The 21,058-nt window shown below is 63.0% G+C and overlaps 4 protein-coding genes across 9 annotated transcripts; all 4 read left to right on the top strand.

The window, feature by feature from the left end:
* The first annotated feature begins 663 nt into the window (after positions 1-663).
* Positions 664-7,750, top strand: PAFAH1B2 (platelet activating factor acetylhydrolase 1b catalytic subunit 2). The gene is made up of 6 exons (XM_021530023.3): positions 664-734; positions 1,650-1,737; positions 2,227-2,316; positions 3,130-3,246; positions 3,489-3,611; positions 4,179-7,750. The coding sequence occupies exons 1-6, from the start codon at positions 703-705 to the stop codon at positions 4,455-4,457; spliced, it is 729 nt and encodes a 242-aa protein (XP_021385698.1). The 5' UTR covers positions 664-702; the 3' UTR covers positions 4,458-7,750.
* A 1,298-nt stretch (positions 7,751-9,048) lies between these two features.
* Positions 9,049-15,811, top strand: SIDT2 (SID1 transmembrane family member 2). 6 transcript variants are annotated; one of them, XM_021530117.4, is made up of 28 exons: positions 9,050-9,365; positions 9,525-9,646; positions 9,837-9,998; positions 10,107-10,152; positions 10,247-10,348; positions 10,426-10,509; positions 10,652-10,763; positions 10,847-10,912; positions 11,017-11,110; positions 11,237-11,292; positions 11,533-11,544; positions 11,684-11,755; positions 11,837-11,911; positions 12,103-12,165; positions 12,536-12,657; positions 12,736-12,809; positions 12,902-12,968; positions 13,098-13,171; positions 13,290-13,413; positions 13,511-13,628; positions 13,700-13,836; positions 13,913-14,021; positions 14,098-14,174; positions 14,256-14,302; positions 14,568-14,673; positions 14,769-14,879; positions 14,962-15,075; positions 15,158-15,811. In XM_021530117.4, exons 1-28 carry the CDS (start codon positions 9,159-9,161, stop codon positions 15,218-15,220), a joined length of 2,616 nt encoding a protein of 871 aa, XP_021385792.3. In that variant the 5' UTR covers positions 9,050-9,158; the 3' UTR covers positions 15,221-15,811. The 6 variants fall into 6 exon arrangements, with proteins under 6 accessions (XP_085416429.1, XP_085416427.1, XP_021385792.3 ...); XM_085560303.1 differs by lacking the exon at positions 14,568-14,673 and having other exon boundaries at positions 9,049-9,365; XM_085560301.1 differs by having other exon boundaries at positions 9,049-9,365; positions 11,684-11,911.
* Positions 15,812-16,526: 715 nt separating this feature from the next.
* Positions 16,527-20,382, top strand: TAGLN (transgelin). The gene is made up of 5 exons (XM_021530116.3): positions 16,527-16,662; positions 18,164-18,362; positions 19,523-19,700; positions 19,801-19,903; positions 20,102-20,382. The coding sequence occupies exons 2-5, from the start codon at positions 18,183-18,185 to the stop codon at positions 20,241-20,243; spliced, it is 603 nt and encodes a 200-aa protein (XP_021385791.1). The 5' UTR covers positions 16,527-16,662; positions 18,164-18,182; the 3' UTR covers positions 20,244-20,382.
* On the top strand, positions 18,369-19,492 carry LOC146765479 (uncharacterized; the record flags this gene model as incomplete). Its single annotated transcript, XM_085560309.1, has 1 exon — positions 18,369-19,492. A coding segment is annotated over exon 1 (1,092 nt), but the record flags the coding sequence as incomplete, so codon positions are not given.
* Positions 20,383-21,058: the final 676 nt, after the last annotated feature.

The raw sequence follows: 21,058 nt of genomic DNA, 5'->3' as shown, positions 1-21,058 counted from the left end.
GCGCGGCGGAACGCGGGGGGGGGGGGAGAGAGAAAGGCGGCGGGTTTGGGGAGAAACCCGCGGGAATTGGGAAACTCGTGACGTCACGCCGCCAGGGGCATTCCGCGCAACCCCACTCTCGCATACACGCCTCAGCTCGGGGTGAGAATGACGTCACAGGGCGGTAGAGTGACGTCACGGAGAGGGGCGCTGGGCGCTGCGGTTTTGGGGAGAAACCAGTGAGATATGGGTGATGAGTCTGACGTCACTGTCCAGCGGTGTCGTGGTCAGACCGCCCCGCCTGGTGCAGCCCCGGGGCAGGGAGCTGCTTCAGTTTTGGGGCAAACCCCACGGGTAATTGGCAACGTGTTCTTGGGACACCAGAGGAGCCCCCCGCACATGCGGGCCACGCCGCATCTCGGGGGCAGGATGACGTCAGGGGCGGTGGAATGACGTCACGGCGGGAGGTGCCGTGGCTTTAGGGCGCAGACAGGGAGAGGATTCCTGGCGCCGTGCCGTGGTTTTAGGAGAGGATTCCTGGCGCCATCCCTCCGTCAGGGAGCGGCTCCATCGCCGCCCCCGGGCGGGCTTCCCCTCGGTGCAGCGTGACGTCACGGGAGCGCCGGCGTGACGTCAGGGCGGCGGGCGGGCGTTCAGCGGGGCGGCGGAAGCGGAAGCGGAAGCGGCGCAGGCGCGGGGCCGAGCGGACGGGGCGCGCCCGCCATGGAGTCGCGGGGGAAGGAGCCGCAGCCGCCGTGAGTGCGGGGCCGCCGCGGGCCGGGGCAGCACCGGGAGGGGGCCGCGGGGGACCCGCCCTGCCCTGCCCGCCGTGGCGGGCGCGGGGAGCATCGCTCCGCTGCGCTCCCCGCTGTCGATCCCTCGGGATCCGCAAGGATGATGGAGGGCTCCCGTGATGGGGGGAGCGGGGAGCTGGGCCGGGTCGGTGCGGGGAAAGGGATGCCGGCAATCCGTGCGGGTGTCTCCAGGGAGCGCCAGGGGATGGTTCCAGACGCTCTTAATGCTGCCCAGCAACAGGACAACCAGCAGTGGCCATAAACTAAAATCCAGACTCCGCCGCAACGTGGGGAGCAACTTCTTCCCATGGGGGGCGGCAGAGCATGGAGCAGCTGCCCAGGGACGTCGGGGATCTCCCTCTCTGGACGTTCCAAACCCACCTGGACGCATTCCTGTGTCGCCTGCTCCAGGTGACCCCGCCTTGGCAGGGCTGGATGATCTCCTGAGGTCCCTCCTGATCTGTAACAGTTCTGGGATCCTGGGATCAATCCCACCACGCTGTGCTGCTCCCAAAGGCAGATTATCCACCTGGGCTGTGCAGCTCAGCAGCTGTAAGCTGGATCTCTGGGCGCTAATAGGGACTTATCCCGCGGTCTCAGCCCTTGTTGCTGAGCTGTTAAAGTCCTCCCGGCTCAGGTGTGGGGCTGCAGAGCATCCTCGGAGCTGAGCTTTGTTCCTCGGGTCGGGGCCTGGCTCCGGGGAATGTCTGCTGCAGAGTCACTCTGGCGTGGAGCAGCATCCGTGCTGTTCTCAGCAGCTGCCAGCAGGCACGGGAGCGGGCAGGAGCTGCGGGGCAGCGAGTTCCAGCAGCCCTGTCCCAGCCCTGCCGCTGTGGGAGCTGCTGCAGCAGTGGCTGTGAGCTGTTCTTTCCACAGGAACAGAATGGGCATGGGGGACTCCAACCCGGCAGCAGTGCCACACGCCGCCGAGGACATTCAGGGAGATGACAGGTGGATGTCACAGGTAAGGCTGCAGGTGGAGCCTCGTTCCTGGGGGGATGTTGGGCCAGTGCTGCCCAGGCCACGTTTGGGACCCTGAGGTCACGAGAGCCTGAAGCTGGCAGCTGTCACACCTGTGTGTCCTGCCATGATGGGGCAAAGGAAGAGAAGTTTGGAATCTCTTTCTGGTGAGGAGTGACTGCACAGCTGAACTGGGTTAGTCCTGAGAAGACTGAGAGGGGATGTCATCGATCCATACCAAATCTCCCGAAGATGGGGCCTGACTCAGCTCAGTGATGCTCAGTGACAGGACCAGGAGCAGTGGCCATAAACCATAAACTAAACCACGCCAAGTTTCACCCAACCCGGGATCCTCACTGGGCTGTGGAGTTGGGAGCAGTGTCCAGCAGCGCCGCAGGGGAAGCTGGCTGGGCAGCTGTCCCTGTCCTGCAGCAGGGCTGGGTGCCCAGGAGCAGCTGGCACCTGGAGCTCACCTTGTCGCTCTCTTCGACAGCACAATCGGTTCGTCCTGGACTGCAAGGACAAGGAGCCCGACGTGCTCTTCGTGGGGGACTCCATGGTGCAGTTGCTACAGCAGTACGAGGTAGGGATGAAGGCAGGGAGGGAGGGAAGGGTGGGCTGGAGCAATTGGAGCATCTCTCTCTAACCCAGTGGCTGATGTGTAATGCTGGTGACTTCCACTGTTCTCGTTTTCACTGCTGTCCCCTGAGCCCTTCCTGCCCTGCTTCCTGAGCTCCCCAGTGCCTGGACCCCGCTTTACTGGCTGCCTCTGCCTCCCTCCCTGAGGCCACGCTGACTCCCTGCTTTTTGGCACACGTGCACAGCCCCTCAGCTCTCAGATTCCAGCCTCCTGAGGGCCATCGGGTTCCCTGTGGCTGTACCTGTGCCAGAACACACTTAGCCTGTAGAATTCGGGGTGCCAGAGGCATTGGTCCACTGCTTCTTCCCTAAAATGATTGATGGAAAGAAGAGTTCTCTTCTGCCGTGGTGGCAGCTGAGCAGCGTTGTTCTGCAAGAGCTGCTTCCCTTTGTTCTAGTTTTGTTACCTGGGGATGAGAAGGATTTAATCAGGTCATAGACTCCTTCTTCAAAGGCCCTGTGCTTAGGGACACCGTGGTGTGCAATAGATCAGCGCTCTGGGGCTCTGATGAGTTCAGCAAATCACTGCTCCAGAGATCTTTCCTTCCTTTGTGCCACGTCTGAGAGCTCGAACCTCAGCAGCTCCATCTCTTCTGACCCCAAATAAAGCCTCATTCCTTGTCTAAGTGCCCTTTGTGGAGGGAGTTTTCAGAGAAGGGCTCGTGGCTGCCCTCAGTGACCCCGAGGACACCGTGTGGTGCCTCTGCCTCACAGGCAGGATGCTGCTCTGAAGCTGCACGTTGGTTTCTGCCTGCAGATCTGGCGAGAGCTCTTCTCACCGCTCCATGCACTGAATTTTGGGATTGGTGGAGACACCACGGGACACGTTCTATGGAGACTGAAGAACGGTGAACTGGAGAACATTAAACCCAAGGTAGGAGCTGCAGAGTTTGTGAGGGTATCCAGGTGTGCAGTGAAGGTCACCTGCAGCTGCAGGCCTGGCACAAGTGCCTGTCCTGAGGGCAGTGGGCAGTGCCAGCCCCAGGGCTGAACTCTTAAGCCTGACTCTCCCTGCAGCTCCCTGGCCACAGATGATGTTTATGCAGGGATTTCAGGGTCATCAGCCCTGTCACCACTTGCTCTGGAAAAGCTGCAAACATTTTCCTCTCCTTGCAGGTCATTGTTGTTTGGGTTGGAACAAATAACCATGAAAACACAGCAGAAGAAGTCGCAGGGGGAATCGAGGCCATCGTGCGCCTGATAAACACCCAGCAGCCACAGGCCAAAGTGATTGTGCTGGTATGTCCCTGCTCCCTGGGCTCTCCTCTGCCTTACTGGGAGTCCCTGGGCAGTGCTGGGAGGGCAATATCCTGATCTGTCCTCTGCTTTGTGCCTCCTCTTGCTGGCTTGGCTTTGCAGGAGCCCTCCTTTGGCCCTTCCAGAGCTGGGTGGACTCATTCCGAGTAATATCCCACTTATTAATGCTGCTGAGGAAGTCCTGTGAGGGGAAAATAGGTGCCCAAATGCCAGCTGGCTTTGGGAATCCTAGTTGGCTTTCTTGTCCTAAGGAAGTTGCTGCCTGTCTTGCTGAGGAGTTGAAAGTGTATGGAAAGAGCACAAGCTGATACATTTAAAAAATAAAAGAAAGCACTTTCCCTGCCAGTCAGTGCTTGTAGCTCATCTGGCTCCTTCACTTGCATTTCCCATTAGGCCCGAATGGACAAATTCTGATTCAAGGGATGAGTTCCCCTTGTCACAGACATCCTAGATCTTGACGGGCAGCCCGAATTGGAAGGGAAAGCAGGGCTCCTGATTGCATCAGAGTCACAGTCACACAAAGCTCTTTTCTGCCTCCTGTCGTGCCAGGGCCTGCTACCTCGTGGAGAGAAGCCAAACCCGCTGCGGCAGAAGAACGCCAAGGTGAACCACCTGCTGAAAGCCTCGCTCCCCAAACTGCCCAACGTGCAGCTGCTGGACGTGGACGTGGGCTTCGTGCACTCGGATGGCACCATCTCCTACCACGACATGTTCGACTTCCTGCACCTGACGGGCGGGGGCTACGCCAAGGTCTGCAAGCCCCTCCACGAACTGATCATGCAGCTGCTGGAGGAGACCCCCGAGGAGAAACGAGCTGCCCTGGCCTGAGTCGCTGCTGTCAGCGTGGAGAGCATCATCCAGCCCATCAGATCAGTTCTGTCACTGGCACTACAGAATCCTTCTTTCTTAAAGCACTTTCCATTGTAGAATGTTACCGGATATCCGTACCTAGTGTTTTGAGGGGGAAGGCTCATCTTTAACTGGTCTTGTACATACGAGGGCCGGCTGGGTTGGTTTTATTGCAGGAGGAAATTAGCTGGAGAAGAGTTTTACTTTTAAACCATTCCTCATTTAAAACGAGAACAGGACTGTCACTCTGTGCCCCTCTCATGTCTTGTTGCCCTGTGGTTGTCCTAGCCCCCTCGTAGCCTGTCCGACAGCCCGCTCCTGGCTCACCGTTCCTGGCTGCAGCCATCGTGCTCTGTGTATTTGCCTGGCAACAAGAATCCCATTCCACTTGCAAAAGCCAGAACAGATGCATTTTTCCAAACTCGGTTCCACCTTTCAGGCGGTTTTGGGTTTTTTTGTTTGGGTTTTTTTTTTGTTTGTTGTTTGTTTGTTTTACTGAGGGGGGTCAAATGACACGTGTTGCTTTCTCACTCCTTTCTGAAGCAGATTGAAACTGGAATTCAGAAATTTAAAGAAGCAAACAGTTACCTGACCTCGTGTAACACTCCCCAGTGCTTGTCTCGTGCTCGTTTCCCCAGTCCTGCTAGCGGGGGCACCTTCCCTTCCTCCCACACAGCTCTCCTGGGAACGCTCCCACTTGGATGCTGCTGCTGGCCCCTGCTCCTGCTGCCCGTGATGTTGCTGGCTTTTAGCAGTTGCTCAGTGTAGGATTTTAATGATCCAGTAATTGGCAGTTACTTCCTCACTCCTCTGGAACTGACAGACATTCCCTCTGAGGTGCCCAGGCTCTTTGCAGGTTTTTTTTTTTTTTTCCTATTTTTTTACTAAGCATGACTGTTACATCCTTTTTTTTTTTTTTTCTAAAGCAAACCCACGTGAAGAGCCCCTGGCTGCAAGGCCTAAATCACTCTGAAGCTTTACAGATCCTAAGGTGTATATTTCCTTATCACTACTGGTTTACTTGTATAAACATTTTATTTGAGCAACTACAGCCTCTTAGAGTAAAAAGTGGAGTTAAGGCGTAGCTCCTCCTGCCCTGGACACTGCTGCTCACTTCTAGCAAGGGAGCCAGAGGGGCAGGTGCCCTAAAGGGCTGTGGCTCAGTGGGGTTTTGGTTTGGTTTGTAGTGCAGAGGGCTGGTTGTAGCAAAACAACTTTTCATTTCAAACTGAGAGCTTCTCTTCCAGAAAGAAATGGTTTGGACCCGAAAGGCAGAGTCCTAGATGAATTGATAAATTGCAAATAATCGATTTTAAACCAAATCTGTTCCTCCCTGCCTTACCTGCCTGAGCTGGAGCTCGGTGGTGCCGTGCTGGGTTTGTGCTTCCCGTGGGATTCCAGGCAGGTAAAGCTGGGAGGAACAGAGGGCTTCACTCCATGCTCCAAGGGAGGGTGTTCAGGTGTCAGGTGGCTTTGCTGAAGCCCATAGGTACTGTACATAGTCTGTCTGCCCTTTGCTGTAGCCAAGGGGCTGGTGTGTAACTCTGACCTAGCGCTGAGGAATCCCCTAACGTCCCACCTCATCCCCTGCTCCTGTAGGTTTGATCATAGCAGGATTCCTGCCTGGATTGCATGCATAGTGTGTGTTTTGTTTCCAGTATATGTGATCTACACACAGATGAAGGAAAGGTGAAGCATTCCCCTGGCCAGGATCAGACACAGGGAGTTGCAGAGTGCCGTGGGAGAGGAGGGATTGCGTCCTACCCCCATGATCCAGACCAGGGGTGCTGCTCCCTGGAGCTCCACCAGGCTTTGAGAGAACACTGCTCACGCTTCCCATAAGCTTCTGGCTGGAAATATTGGGGAAGGGCAAGTGGAAAATCAAATATTAAAAGTACAGTGCAGTGGAGAATTCCTGGGGAAGGGCTCATCCTTCAGGGAGCCGGGATAAAACCCGTTCTTGCTCCCTGAGAGTTTTCCATCTCCAGGCTTGTGAGAAAAGGCCGTGTGCTAGTTTAATCTCTGCATCCCTGCTCCCTTCCCTCCCTGCTGCTGCTGCTGCTGCGTTTGGCTGAAGAGATGCTAACCAGGAATGTACTCTGCAGTAAAGCTCTGACTTTGCTCGGCACCCTGTGCTCACTGTGAGCCAGCCCCGTGGGCAGGGTGCCCAGTGGCCCGGGGAATTTGGCAGGCTCCGGCGCCACCAGGGAGGCTCTGCTGGCTCTGCTTAGGCTTGGCTTGCTGAGGTGCCATGCTCTGTGCTGGTTCAGTGCTCTCGGCTCTGCTTGTTGCTGCCTGGCAGGAAACTGCCCTGCTCAACTGGGCAAGAGGGGTTCTGCCTCCTGCTCGCCCAGTGCTGAAATCCGAGTGCCTCCTGTGAGAAAACTTCGGTTCCAGCTCTGGCTGTCCCTCGGGACAGGGCTGGGCTGGAGTTGTGGCCTACTCTGAGTGAGCGTGTCCAGTTTTGTGTTTATGCAGCAGAGAGGAAAACAAACAAAAGATGTGAAATGACAGTCTTGTGAGGTGCCGGGGGAGGGTGAGGCAGGAGCGGGGAGGCCCCCGTACCTCCCCTCGCTGCCCACCTGCTGCCCCGAGCCTTCCCCGGGACACAACCATTGTGATTCTGCTTTGGCAAAAATGCATCGGCTGGTAGAAGTCACTGTTAGTGCATATTTCGATATAAATGTCAATGTTTCACCCACCGTGTCGCAGCCTGTGTGTGTGTGTGTGCCCAGCCGTCTCTGCCCTGTCTCGGTCACTCCTGGAGGTCTCCACGGGGCCGGGCAGGTGCTGCCAAACCTCCCACTGCAGGTCCTCCCCGGCTCTGGGAGTTGTGCTCAGCCAGATCCTTGCCCCTCATTTAATTCCTGCTTTCCCCCACTCCGTTTGGGGCTGGTTTTGTCTGGTTTTCCTCCTTTCCCCGTGCAGATCTCGGTGCTGCAGGTGAAGGGGACTGGTTTATTTTGGCCCTCGACAGGACATCGGCTTGTGTTGGATTCCCGAGTGATTTATCTCAAATGGCCCTGGAACAAACAGGGAATCACATCCCCACGCAGTCCTGCTCACAGCCATCCTGCAAGAGGCGACTCAGGCTCTGTCAGGGCCGAGGAGTCTGCCGGAATTCTGCTTCTCTTCCCGCATGTCTGTCCCTGAGGTCGTCCCATCTGCCGCCAGCGCCACCACCTGCACCTGGAAACCATGGGCAGACTGTCCAAACTGTGGGATCCTCAGGGACAGGAGGGCCCGGAGAAATAAAGTGCACAATAGCAGCAGTGCCTTGTCTCGTGGCGTTTGTCCCCTGGAGCAGAGCAGGAAGCCGGTGGCAGCGGTCCTGCATGTCAGAGCCAGCCCAGAAATGGCTCTGAGTGAGGTGACACAGGGCTGAGCCCCTTCAGAGGGGGATTTTAAATCAAAACCCCCAACTGCAGGGAATAAAATGTGATATAAAGGTCACAGAGCTGTTGGAGAGAGGCCTGGAAGTGGGAGGCTCAGCAACAGCTGGAATCGGGGGGTGTTCTGGGAGACACACCAAAAATGTAGTGTGGCATCACTCCTGCTATCCCAAGCATGGGAAAACTCCCAAGGTACTTTGAATTATTCCATCTCTGGTGGTGAAGGGTGCACCAAATGGGAGAGGCTGCAAGAACCCCAGAGAGCAGCAAGAGAAAGGGATGGGGCAGACCCACTCCTTCCCTGACATGATTCTTCCATGTTCTCACAGACTTTAGGGGCAGGGAAGCTGGGCAAGGGGTTTGGGTGGGTGTCTGGAGTGCTGCATGGCACCTGGGCTTCCTTGTTGGGGCAGGGACTCCGTATGGGATCTCCTATGGAGCAGGGGATCCTTTATAGGGTGCTATAGAGGACAGGGCTCCCCTACAGTGTTCTGTATGGGGCAGGATCTGCCCTGCAGACCAGGGTTTTTCCTATGGGGTTCCAGAGGATCCAAAACGGAGCAGAGGCACCCCCTTGGAACCGGGGCCCTATATGGCCATGGGGCTCCCCTGTACCGCAGGGCTTCCTGTATGTGTTCCCATATGGAGCAGGGCTCCCTAATGGGGTTTTATATGGGACAGAGCCCGCCCTGTAAGACAGGGCATCCCCTGCGTGGTTCCCTACGGAGCCGGGCTTCCCCCGCGGGGCCGCGGGCTCGGTGCCCCGGGTTCGGGCCGGTCCCCAGGGCTCGGGCCGGTCCCTCGGGCTCGGGCCGGTCCCTTGGGTTCGGGCCGGTCCCCCCGAGCTTGTGCCGGTGCCCCGCTCTCGTCCCGGTGCCCCGCTCTCGTCCCGGTCCCTTGAGTTCGGGCCGGTGCCCCGCTCTCGTCCCGGTGCCCCGCTCTCGTCCCGGTGCCCCGCTCTCGTCCCGGTGCCCCGCTCTCGTCCCGGTCCCCCCGCCCCGCCCGCCGCGTCACTTCCCCGGCCGGGCACTCGGCGTGCGGCGGGGCTGACGTCACCGCCGGTCCGTGTTTACCGCGGTGCGGAACGGGAAGGGGAGACGGGACCGGCCCCGGGACCGGCCCCGGCACAGCGCCCGCAGCGCGCCCGGCCCCGCTCGGCCCGGCCATGGCGCAGCGCGCCCGGGCGCGCCCCGGCTGAGCGCCGCGTCCGTCCCGTCCGTGCCGTCCGTGCCGTCCGTCCCTCCCGTGCCGTCCCGCCCCGCGGACCTTGGCCGGGGATGCTGGCGGGATGTCGGGCGCCGCGGCGGCCGTGCTGGCCTGGGCGCTGCTGGCCGGGGCGCTGCTGCCCCCGCCGCCCGCCCGGCCCCAGCCCCTGCCCCGCGGGGACCGCCAGGTGCACGAGAAGGAAGCGCAGTTCAACACCACCTACAGCGACTGGGTGCACGCCAACCTGCTCAACATCTACGCCTTCAACCACAGCGTCCGCAGGAATCGGGTGAGCCGGGGTGGTCGCCGGCGCCGCGAGTCCCCCGGGCTGGCTGTGCCCAGGGGGGTTTGGGGTGGCGGGGCACGGCAGCGTCTGCCACGGCGGCCGAGCAAAGTCCAGCCTTCGGTTCCTGCCCGGCCCGCGCCTCACCTGCCCCCGTCCCTGCAGACCGAGGGCGTGCGGGTGTCGGTCAATGTCCTCTCAGACCAGAAGGACCAGCCCGTCCTCTTCGTGGTGAGGCAGAAGGAGGCGGTGGTCTCCTTCCAGGTGCCGCTCATCCTCCGGGGCCTGTGAGTACCAGGGGCTGGGCAGGGACTCCCCATGCAGGAGTTCCCCATGCAGGGGTTCTCCATGCAGGAGTTCCCCACGCAGGGACTCCCCATGCAGGAGTTCTCCTTGCAGGGACTCCCCACGCAGGGATGCCCCATGCAGGGGTCCCTGGGAGGGGCTGTGGGCACACAGGGCTCTCTCCCTGCCCAGGTACCAGAGGAAATACGCGTACCAGGAGGTGAGCCGCACGCTCTGCCAGCCGCAGACCAAGGCCGAGGTGGAGACCCAGCACTTCTACGTGGATGTCTCCACGCTCTCCCTCAACACTTCCTACCAGCTGCGGGTCACCCGCGTGGAGAACTTTGTGCTGCGGTGAGGGGAGCCCCGCGCCCTTGTCCCCTTCCCCGCCTGCTGCCTGTGGGGGCTGCAGGGGCTGCAGACCCCCCTCGCCACCCATCACCTTTCCCGTGCTCTCTGCAGGACCAACGAAAGGTTCAGCTTCAATGCCACGGCCGCCCAGCCGCAGGTGAGGGCAGCTAGCACGGCGTGGCACGGGAGGGGGCTGCACCCAGGAGGGGAGCGTGGCCACCGTGGCAGCACCGGGCTCTTTCTCCCCACAGTACTTCAAGTACGAGTTCCCCGAGGAGGTGGACTCGGTGATCGTGAAGGTGACCTCAGCCATGGCCTTCCCCTGCTCCGTCATCTCCATCCAGGACATCCTGGTAGGTCCGGGCAGTGGGTGTCCTCTCTGGGGGACCCGTGGTGCCCGGCGGGGCTGACGGCCCCTCTGCCCCTGCAGTGCCCCGTCTACGACCTGGACAACAACGTGGCCTTCATCGGGATGTACCAGACCATGACGAAGAAGGCGGCCATCACGGTGCAGGTGGGCACGGGGCTGTGCCACGGGGCTGAGCCGTGCCCGGTCCCTGCCTGGTGCTGCCAGAGCCCACAGAAAGTGTCCCAGGGATAACCTCTGGCATGGGACACCCCTGCTGGGCTCTGCTGACCCCTTTCTCTTGCTGCAGAAGAAGGATTTCCCCAGCCATAGCTTCTATGTGGTGGTGGTGGTGAAGACGGAGGATGAGGTGTGCGGGGGGGCTCTGCCCTATTACCCCCTCTCCAAGAATGCCTCTCCAGGTTTGCAGCGGGGCTGCCACCGTGGGCTGTGTGGGGACAAGGGACAGGGCAGAGAGCTGAGCCCTGTCCCTGCCTTCTTTCAGATGAACCCGTGGATCAGCACAACCGGCAGAAGAAACTGGAGGTGATGGTGTCACCCGCCATAACCTGTGAGTCTGGGAGGGGCTGGGGGTGCTGGGGGTGCTCTCTGGGGACCCATGGCAGGGCCCCCGAGGTGCCACCCCCGCTGAGAGCCTGTCCTGGCTCTGCACAGCCGAGGCCTACGTGCGCAGCGTTCTCTTCTGCCTCGGCATCTTCCTCTCCTTCTACATCCTCACGCTGCTCATCGCCTGCTGGGAGGGCTGCCGGTGAGTGCCCGGGTGCCACTGCCCCTCTGGTGCTGAGCCATGGGCACAGTCCTGCTGGGGGCCCTGGGGCTGTGTCCCCTCGCCCAGCAGTGGCACAAACGGGCTGACAGCTGCTTCCCTTGGCAGGCAGCACAAGAGGAAGGGGCTCCTGGCAGCCATGGATTCGCCCAGCCTGGACACAGGTGAGGAGGGCTGGAGGCAGCAGCATGGAGGGTCTGTCTCGGGGGTTCCTCATTGTTCTGCCCTCTCCACCCTGTGGCAAAGCCTCTGCCTCTGCAGGAGGATCCTGCTGAGTCCCTGGGGTAAATCCCAGTGTCAGGGGGACAGAGAGGGCCCTGCTGTGGGGCTGGCAGGGCTGTGCTGGGGCTTTGCATCTCACCAGGTCTATCTCTTTCTTCTCCTGGCTTTCCGGGGACTCCCAGCATCACTCCTGGGTAGGTGCCAGTGCTGTCCTTGGCTCCGAGCTCACTCCGTGCCAGGGCAGCAGGGGTGGGAGCTGCTTTGTGCCCAATGGCCGTGCAGCCCTGGGACAGGGGTGCCCTGGATGGTGACAGGGACCCTCCTGTCCTGCAGGTCACTCCCGTAACATCCCCGACTCCTTCCTGCACCACGGCCCCTACGACAGCTATGGTTACGGCTCCTTTGGTGAGTGCCACACGCTGGCCCCCATCCCTCACCCCCTGCCTGTGGGCTGTGCCCACTCTCTGCCTGTCCTTGTCCTTGCAGGGAACGGCTCCTCCAGCAGCACCGAGGGCGTCACAGACAGCCTGGGCTCAGCAGAAGTCTCCTACAGTTACGTGGGTGAGTTGTGGGGCCGCTGGCGTGGCTGCAGCCCTGTGGAGCCTCGTGCCCGCTGGCATCCTGGCTCTGTCCCCTCCATCTCCGGGAAGGGTCCTGGGGCTGCTGGCCCCTCCATGCAGCCCCCAGTGGGGTTTCCATCTGGGACACGCCTCAGGGAGCTCTGCTTCGGTAACTCTGGCTTTCCTTTGAAGGGCAGGAGCAGTTCAAGCGGCGCACGCCCTCCGCCCCGACGAGGCCACTGAGCATTCCCATGGGTAGATGCTGGTACCGGGCAGGGTCGGGCCAATCAGGGCGAAATCTGCCCAGCCCCGGGCTGTGCCCAGGGCACAGAACCCCTGCTCCCCTCCCTCAGAGCAAGGGCAGCACCAGAGGAGCTGCAGGGCAGGACATTGTCTGCCTGGCCCTCGGTGTTCCCCAGCGTGGCAGAGCCCTGGGGAACAGGCACGGGGCAGTGCTTGACCCCCTGGGCACGGCCAGCACCTGTCCCCAGGGCTGTAGGGAGCTGAAACCTGTCCCCATGTGAGCTGGCAGGGAGGCAGCCCAGTGGTTAATTGGGGTTGATTGGGGTTCTTGGGGTGGGCACCGAGGCTCTGGGCACTGCTGACGGCCCTGGCTCGGCCGCAGGGGAGCGGTCCCTGGAGAACGTGGCTGGCCGGCCGCGCCTGGACTCGCTCAGCTCTGTGGAGGAGGACGACTACGACACGCTGGCCGACATCGACTATGACAAGAATGTCATCCGCACCAAGGTGCGTGTCCCCCCAGCCCCCAGCGTGTCCCCGCTGGCCAGGCAGGCCCCTGACCCCCTGACCCCCCTCTCCTTCCAGCAATACCTGTGCGTGGCCGACCTGGCACGCAAGGACAAGCGGGTGCTGCGGAAGAAGTACCAGATTTATTTCTGGTGAGTGGGAGGCAATGGGGAGGGGGGCACCCGGCAGTGTCCCAGCCCGGGGTGCACAGCAGGGACCCCCTGACAGCCCCACCCTCTCCCAGGAACATCGCCACCATCGCTGTCTTCTACGCCCTCCCCGTCATCCAGCTCGTCATCACCTACCAGACAGTGAGTGTGGCCAGGGCAGCGGCCAGGGGCTCCTGGAGCCCTGGGGGCTGCATTCCCAAACTGTGCTCCCCAGCATGCTGGGGACACCCCTGGGAGCCCCCTGTGTCCCTCACCCTGCCCTGCCCACAGGTGGTGAATGTCACTGGCAACCAGGACATCTGCTACTACAACTTCTTGTGCGCCCACCCTCTGGGGAACCTCAGGTGGGCTGGGGGGCAGTGGAGGGTGGCTGGGGGTCCCCTGTGCCCGGGGCTGGGCTTCAGCAGGACCCCAGGGAGGGAGGGGGTTCACAGCACCCACATGGGGACTGGCCCCTTGCAGCGCCTTCAACAACATCCTGAGCAACCTGGGCTACGTGCTGCTGGGATTGCTCTTCCTGCTGATCATCCTGCAGCGCGAGATCAACTACAACCGCGCGCTCCTGCGCAACGACACCCACGCCCTGGTGAGGGACAGGGCTGGTGGGGGGCTCCGGCTGCCTGGTGGGGCTCAGCCTCCCGGGACCCCCCACTTCCCCTCCTTCCCTCCCCTCTGCCCCGCAGGAGTGTGGCATCCCCAAGCACTTCGGGCTCTTCTACGCCATGGGCACCGCCCTCATGATGGAGGGGCTGCTCAGCGCCTGCTACCATGTCTGCCCCAACTACACCAACTTCCAGTTCGGTGAGTGGCCCCCGGTCCCCCTTGCCCACACCGGGGCCCCCCACGCCCGTCTGACCGCCGTGCCCCCCCAGACACCTCCTTCATGTACATGATCGCGGGGCTCTGCATGCTGAAGCTCTACCAGAAGCGCCACCCGGACATCAACGCCAGCGCCTACAGCGCCTACGCCTGCCTGGCCCTCGTCATCTTCTTCTCCGTGGTGGGCGTGGTGAGTGCAGTGGGCACCGAGGGAGTGGAGCTGGTTGCCCCCAGGGCTCACTGCCCGCCCCCCGCTCGCCCTGCAGGTCTTTGGGAAGGGGAACACAGCCTTCTGGATCGTCTTCTCCGTCATCCACATCGTGGCCACGCTGCTACTAAGCACCCAGCTGTACTACATGGGGCGCTGGAAGCTAGGTGAGGGGGGGAACCATCAGCGAGGCGGGAGGGGACAATGTGGCGGCCCCCCCGTGTCACTCCCCTGTCCCCACAGACTCGGGCATCCTGCGCAGGATCCTGCACGTGCTGTACACGGACTGCGTGCGGCAGTGCAGCGGGCCCATGTACGTGGTGAGTGCTCTGCAGAGACCCTTCCCGGCAGACCCCAGAGCAGCTTCCCCTGGCCCTTCACAGCCCCCTCCTCTTTTGCAGGACCGCATGGTGCTCCTGGTCATGGGGAACATCATCAACTGGTCACTGTGAGTGCCAGCCTGGGCACGTGCCAGATCCCACCCTGCTTCTCCCCATCCCTGCTGCCACCCCCGTCCCTCTCCTGGCGCTGGGCTGAGGACTGGCAGCTCATGGCATCCGTGAGCCCAGCATGGCAGGTCTCCCTGCAGTTGTGGCACCCCGGAGTCCCCAAGTGCTGCCTGATCTCCAGGGGGCTGCAGACATCCTTTGGGGACAGTGGGCATGGCAGGGGGACCCCCATGCTGACCCCACTGCCTGTCCCTGCCTCCCCAGCGCTGCCTACGGCCTCATTGTCCGCCCCAATGATTTTGCTTCCTACCTGCTGGCCATCGGCATCTGCAACCTCCTCCTCTACTTCGCCTTCTACATTATCATGAAGGTGGGAGTTGCCCACGTGCCCAGCGGGCAGGGCAGGACAGGGGTGGGCACTGCTGCCAGCTCCTGCCCACATGGTGACCCCGGCCTCTCCCGCAGCTCCGCAGTGGCGAGCGCATCAAGCTCATCCCCCTGCTCTGCATCATCAGCACCTCCGTGGTCTGGGGCTTCGCCCTCTTCTTCTTCTTCCAGGGGCTCAGCACCTGGCAGGTGAGCAGGAGGGCGGCACAGGCAGCGGGGTGGGCAGGGTGGCCATGGGCAGGCACAGTGACACTGGCCCTGTGCCCGGCAGAAAACACCAGCTGAATCCCGGGAGCACAACCGTGACTGCATCCTGCTCGACTTCTTTGACGACCACGACATCTGGCATTTCCTCTCCTCCATCGCCATGTTCGGCTCCTTCCTGGTAGGTGCTGGTTCCCCCAGCACGGCAGCCACTGTCCCCAGGTCACCTGTGCCCTGCTCCCCTCACTCCCCTCGCTCCACAGGTGCTGCTGACGCTGGACGATGACCTGGACTGTGTCCAGCGGGACAAGATCTACGTCTTCTAGGAGCCTGCAGCCGCCTGCTGCCCTGGGACTGTGCCAAACGCCCGGCTGCAGCCCCGAGAGGGGCACCCACCCCTGGGGAGGGATGTCTACGCTGCAGGTCCTGCCAGCCACTCTGTCCCCCTCCCCACACAGCCCTGGGGTGCTGGTTTGCCTCCTCCCTGTCAGCCGGGTCCCTCCAGGCTCTTTGTGCCCATCCCTGGGCCCGTCACAGCCAAAAATGGGGCTGGGGGGCCACCAGAGCATCCGTCCTCTGTGGCAAGTGACACTGGAAAAGGTGCTGCTGCTGCTGCTCCGTGTCCGTGTGGCCGTGGGCACGGGGGGTGGATTGGGTCGGGTGCCGTGCCAGCAGCCCCGTGGCCCCCCGAGCACGTGGGTGTGGGTCTCTCTTCAGTGCCTGAGTCGAGTGGGTGGGAGGTGGGGGTGCGTGGGGCCAGCACGGTGCTGGCAGTGCCGGAGGGGCCCCACTCGTGTCTCCTGCAGCGTCCCAGGAGGGGTGGCCGCGGTGGGGCCCCGCCGCTCCCCGCCGAGGTGCCGCGCTCCCCGCGCGTGGATCTGCTGGGAAGGGACTCGCATTAAAGTGTCTGCACTTTGCCCGTGCCTGCTGCTGCTGCCGGGGTGCCAGGGGGCAGCTCCCCCCGCTGTCCCTTCTCCCCACGGGACTTGGGGAAAGGGGAGATGCTGCAGGGGCTGGGAAATGCTGCCCTGGAGAGTACATGTGGGGAGGGTGGGGATGGCCTGTGGGTCTCGGGGAGGACTGGCAGCCCCACGGGTGGGTGAGGGATGCCCAGGGGGGTCCCACTTCGCGGGCAGCAGAGTTCCCTGGGGCCTGGGGCCCCCTTGGCATGCTCGCTGCTCGGTGCCAGGGCTGCTGCGTGCCCGCTGTGCCCTGACCGGCTCCAGCTGTGCCCGCGGGGCAGAGGGAATCCCGGGATCTGCCCAGGCGCGGTGCCCGCGGGATGCCGCAGCCTCGCCGCGCTCCCGGCAGCCCCGAGCGGACACCGTGGGTGTCACCCGCGCCCCCGCAGCATCCCCGCGGGGGGACCCTGCCCCGGCCCCGGCGGTGAGCGCACGGGAAAACCAGCCATGAAGTCAGCAGGAGCCCTCGGCGCTGCCGCCTGGCTATAAAAGGATTTACTCCATCAGCCCCCGGCCCGGTTCCGCCCTGGCCCCGGCCCCGCTGGGGCGGAGGCACGCGGGGAATGCTCGAACACGGGCTTTCGTCGCTGGTTTTCGGAGTCTTTCCCCAAATATGGTGCCTGGGATGGAGTCAAGGAGCGCTGCGGGGCCGGGCGCCCCGGGAGGGAGGGTTTGGGGGGGGCGGGCTCCGCGCCCCGCTGACATCAGCGTCCCGCCGCCCTCCTTTTAGCACAAGGTCGGGGTCCCCGCGGGGCAGTGCGCCCGTGCCTCGCCGAGCATCGCCCTCGCTCCGTCCGCAGCCGCCTGTGAGTCCTGCCACGGGGGGGGCGGCGGGGAGGGTCCCCGGGGTGCGAACGCCAGCCCCCGGCACGGGGGTGCTGCTCCCCGCGATGGGGACCCTGTGCCTGTGCCTGGGGGAGCGAAGCCGCTCCCGGGCTGCGACCTGCGGCTCCCCGGGATGGGGATTCTGCTCCTCCGGGTGGGATACGGCTGCCCGGGATGGGGATTCTGCTCCCCGGGATGGGGATTCTGCTCCTCCGGGTGGGATACGGCTGCCCGGAATGGGGATTCTGCTCCTCCGGGTGGGATGCGGCTCTCCGGGATGGGGATGCAGCTCCCCGGGATGGGGATGCCGTTCCCCGGAGGAGGGTCGGGCTCCTGGGGTCACAGCCGGGGTTCTGTCCTGCTCCTCCGCTCAGGACGGCGCTCCCGGCGGGGCTGCGCGGCTGTGGGTCCCCGGGCAGCCGGAGGGGCCGTGCGGGGCTCAGGGCAGCGATGGAGGGGCAGCTCCAGCCCCCAGCGCCCGTTTCTGCCCCGTGCTCGGCCGGGTCGGGAGATGGGCACGGGGATGGCGGTCCCGGGGACTGGCAGTGCCATGAGGCCCGGGATGCCGTGTGTGACCCCTCAGAGCCAGGTCGGGCCAGGGCACGGAGCGGGATCGGCTGGGCACATCACGGGATGTGTCCAGCACTGCTCGGGGGCTGGACACAGGCTGCCCGTGGGGCTCGTGGGGTGTCAGCACATACATCACGGGGCTTGTGTGGCAGCAAGCGGGGTCCGTGTCCTCTCCTGCACTGAGCTGTGCCAGGTCTCAGCCCAGCCTGCAGGAGCTGCGGTGCCCAGCGGTCAGGATGGAGGCCGGGTGTGATGAGGGACATCCACACGGCTCCTGGAGGCACCCGCAGGCTTCATGCCAAGCAAGGAGCCAGGCAGGGAGGAGCGATGCCAGCTCCACCAAAGGCTTGGCTGCCACTCCCAGAGCCTCTTCCTGCTGGCATCTTCCCTGGCATCCTCTCTGGCATCCTCGGGGCCTGCCTGCAGCCGGCTACCTGCCATCACTGCCCGCAGCATGTCCTTACAAGGGCACGGGCACGGCTCCCGCTGCTCCTCCTCGGCTCCCGGACCTGCCGTGCCAAGGCCATCCCACGAGCACCCTGCTGTGCCATGGCCAGCCTTGACGTGGTCACCCTGCCACCCTGGCATGGGTCACACTCGGGACATCCATGCCAGCCAAGAGCTGGCAAGGGACAAGGATGGGGCTGCTCCTGTGCACAGTCTGAGCTGGGGATGAGGCATCTCTGCCAGGACACACGCCGTCTGTCTGGGCAGATTTTGGAGGTCGTGGTGGTGAATTTTCCTCCAAACACACCCGGATGGAGCTGAAGGGCTGTTACCTGGCGAGGGAAGAGTCAGAAGGGCTCGTCCCCACTGCAGCAGAGTGGCAGGGAAATGACACGATGGTGTCTGTGGGGTCCCTGGACAGGGGACAGCATCCCCGCAGCCTGACCGCCCCTGTCGTGCCACCAGGTCTCCCACCACCACAGCCATGGCAAACAAAGGGCCAGCCTATGGCATGAGCAGGGACGTGCAGTCCAAGATCGAGAAGAAGTACGATGACGAGCTGGAGGACCGGCTGGTGGAGTGGATCGTGGCGCAGTGCGGGGCTGCCGTGGGACGCCCCGAGCGGGGCCGCCTGGGCTTCCAGGTCTGGCTGAAGAACGGCATTGTAAGTGGGGCACGGGGGTGGGGAGCTCTGAGGGCAGCATGGGGAGCTCCGAGGGCAGCACAAAGAGATCCGAGGGCAGCACAAAGAGATCCGAGGGCAGCACAGGGAGCTCTGAGGGCAGCACGGGGAACTCTGAGGGCAGCACATGGAGCTCTGAGGGTAGCACAGAGAGCTCCGAGGGCAGCACAGGGAGCTCTGAGGGCAACATGGGGAGCTCTGAGGGCAGGACATGGAGGCCCGAGGGCAGCACGGGGAGCTGCGAGGGCACCACAGGGAGCTCTGAGGGCAACACGGGGAACTCCGAGGGCAGCACGGGGAACTCTGAGGGCAGCACGGGGAACTCTGAGGGCAGCATGGGGAGGTCCAAGGGCAGCACAAAGAGGTCTGAGGGCAGCACAGGGAACTCTGAGGGCAGCATGGGGAGGTCCAAGGGCAGCACGGGGAACTCTGAGGGCAGCACATGGAGCTCTGAGGGTAGCACAGAGAGCTCTGAGGGCAGCACAGGGAGCTCTGAGGGCAACATGGCGAGCTCTGAGGGCAGGACATGGAGGCCCGAGGGCAGCATGGGGAGCTGCGAGGGCACCACAGGGAGCTCTGAGGGCAGCACAAAGAGATCCGAGGGCAGCACGGGGAGCTCTGAGGGCAGCTCGGGGAACTGCGAGGGCAGCACATGGAGGTCCGAGGGCAGCACAGGGAGCTCTGAGGGCAGCACAGGGAGCTCTGAGGGCAACACGGGGAGCTCTGAGGGCAGCTCGGGGAGCTGCGAGGGCACCACAGGGAGCTCTGAGGGTAGCACAAAGAGGTCTGAGGGCAACACGGGGAGCTCCGAGGGCAGCTCGGGGAACTGCGAGGGCAGCACATGGAGGTCCGAGGGCAGCACAGGGAACTCTGAGGGCAGCACAAAGAGATCCGAGGGCAGCAAGGGGAACTCTGAGGGCAACACAGGGAGCTCCGAGGGCAGGACATGGAGGTCCGAGGGCAGCACGGGGAGCTCCGAGGGCACCACAGGGAGCTCTGAGGGTAGCACAAAGAGGTCTGAGGGCAGCACAGGGAGCTCTGAGGGCAGCACAAAGAGGTCTGAGGGCAGCACGGGGAGCTCTGAGGGCAGCTCGGGGAGCTCCAAGGGCAGAGCAGCAAGCCCAGGCTCCCCTCTGTGGCAGGTGCTCAGCAGGCTGGTGAACAGCCTCTACCCCGACGGCTCCAAGCCCGTCAAGATCCCCGACGCGCCGCCCACCATGGTGTTCAAGCAGATGGAACAGATTGCCCAGTTCCTGAAGGCGGCCGAGGACTACGGAGTGGTCAAGACAGACATCTTCCAGACCGTGGACCTGTTTGAAGGTGCGGCAGCGGGGCAGCCGGGGCTGGTGGTCCCGGGGGTCCCGGGGGTGCCGGGGTCGCGGTGCCGTGCCCCTCCTCACGCCCCTCTCTCCCTGGGCAGCCAAGGACATGGCAGCGGTGCAGAGGACGCTGATGGCCCTGGGGAGCCTGGCAGTGACCAAGAACGACGGGAACTACCACGGCGACCCCAACTGGTTCATGAAGTAAGGGGGGAGCGCCGAGCTGAGCGTGGGGACTCCCCTGTCCTGGGTCTGCTCAGAGCTGGCTCCTTGCTGCGCCTGGAAGCGCTCTGGAGTGGAATTGGGATGCCCAACTTTCAGCTGGGGAGGGAGGGAGGGTGGCTGGGGCATTCCTGGGGATCGGGGTGCGGGTGCCCCACGACCTGTCCCTGCGCCCCGCAGGAAAGCGCAGGAGCACAAGCGGGAGTTCACCGAGAGCCAGCTGAAGGAGGGCAAGAACATCATCGGGCTACAGATGGGCACCAACAAGGGAGCGTCACAGGCGGGGATGAGCTACGGCCGGCCCCGGCAGATCATCAGCTAGGCACCCCCGCGCCGCCGCCAGCCCTCCCCAGCCGGGACCTCCGTCTCCGCGCCCCCGGCCCAGCGCCGCCGCCCATCCTTTGGTATTTATTGAGGAGCATCCGCCCGCCAGCGCACGCCCCCAGCGCCGTGCCCCGGGCAGCCCCTGCCCCCGGGCAGCCCCGACCCCGGCCTCGCACCCCCGCCGCCCGCCGGTCCTGCCCTCGCCGGCACCCCCGGGCCGGACGGGCCAGCGCCCCGGCCCCGGGGCCACCGCCCCGCCCGCACCGCCCGCCACTGCCGCAGAGATCCCTGCAACGGGGAGAAGAGGGAACCCAATTGGCCTCGGTTTTGTACTTCGTTTTTGTCCAAATTAAAAGGTTATATTCATCTAGCCTGGCCTGACGAGGTTTGCTCCCGCCTGCCCTGTTGCAGCTGGGCGATGGTGCCCGGAAAGCCAAAGTCCTTCTCCCTAAAAGGGAGCTGCTGCTTCTGCCACTTCCAAACCGGGGAAAACCAAAGCTGGAGCTTGGATTTTCCCTGCCCGGCTTGGCAAACTCTGACCTCTCCCTGCTGAACCGTGACAGCCACTTTTGTCCTTGCTCCTTGCCTCCCCCTGCCTGGAGCAGCCCCTTTTACCCCAGGGCACACTTACAGCTAGTTGTACTTAGTTTTTGTCAGAAAGTATAGAAAGAACTTCTGTGTCACTCTGCTCTGTTTGTTTTAAGGTTCGAGGAGTCTTTCTTATCTCTTTTTAGTGTGGAAATCTGTATTCTTTCTCTTTAGCTGGGGTAGTTTTGCTAGTGCTGCAGTACTAGACTAAAGAGCGTATTTCAC

The sequence above is a fragment of the Lonchura striata genome, chromosome 24, assembly GCF_050655825.1.
Source record: "Lonchura striata isolate lonStrDom1 chromosome 24, ASM5065582v1, whole genome shotgun sequence".
NCBI classification, from domain to species: Eukaryota; Metazoa; Chordata; class Aves; order Passeriformes; family Estrildidae; genus Lonchura; species Lonchura striata.
The sequence above is the reverse complement of the archived record's forward strand: the minus strand, read 5'-3'. Positions and strand labels throughout refer to the sequence as shown.

Coding starts and splice junctions, on each gene's coding strand:
- TAGLN (XM_021530116.3), top strand. CDS start 18,183: ATGGCAAACAAAGGGCCAGCCTATGGCATGAGCAGGGACGTGCAGTCC. Junction 19,701..19,800: donor GACCGTGGACCTGTTTGAAG/GTGCGGCAGCGG, acceptor CTCCCTGGGCAG/CCAAGGACATGGCAGCGGTG. Junction 19,904..20,101: donor GACCCCAACTGGTTCATGAA/GTAAGGGGGGAG, acceptor TGCGCCCCGCAG/GAAAGCGCAGGAGCACAAGC.
- SIDT2 (XM_085560301.1), top strand. CDS start 9,159: ATGTCGGGCGCCGCGGCGGCCGTGCTGGCCTGGGCGCTGCTGGCCGGG. Junction 10,153..10,246: donor CCACGGCCGCCCAGCCGCAG/GTGAGGGCAGCT, acceptor TTCTCCCCACAG/TACTTCAAGTACGAGTTCCC. Junction 14,303..14,567: donor AACATCATCAACTGGTCACT/GTGAGTGCCAGC, acceptor CTGCCTCCCCAG/CGCTGCCTACGGCCTCATTG.
- PAFAH1B2 (XM_021530023.3), top strand. CDS start 703: ATGGAGTCGCGGGGGAAGGAGCCGCAGCCGCC. Junction 1,738..2,226: donor ATGACAGGTGGATGTCACAG/GTAAGGCTGCAG, acceptor TCTCTTCGACAG/CACAATCGGTTCGTCCTGGA. Junction 2,317..3,129: donor AGTTGCTACAGCAGTACGAG/GTAGGGATGAAG, acceptor TTCTGCCTGCAG/ATCTGGCGAGAGCTCTTCTC.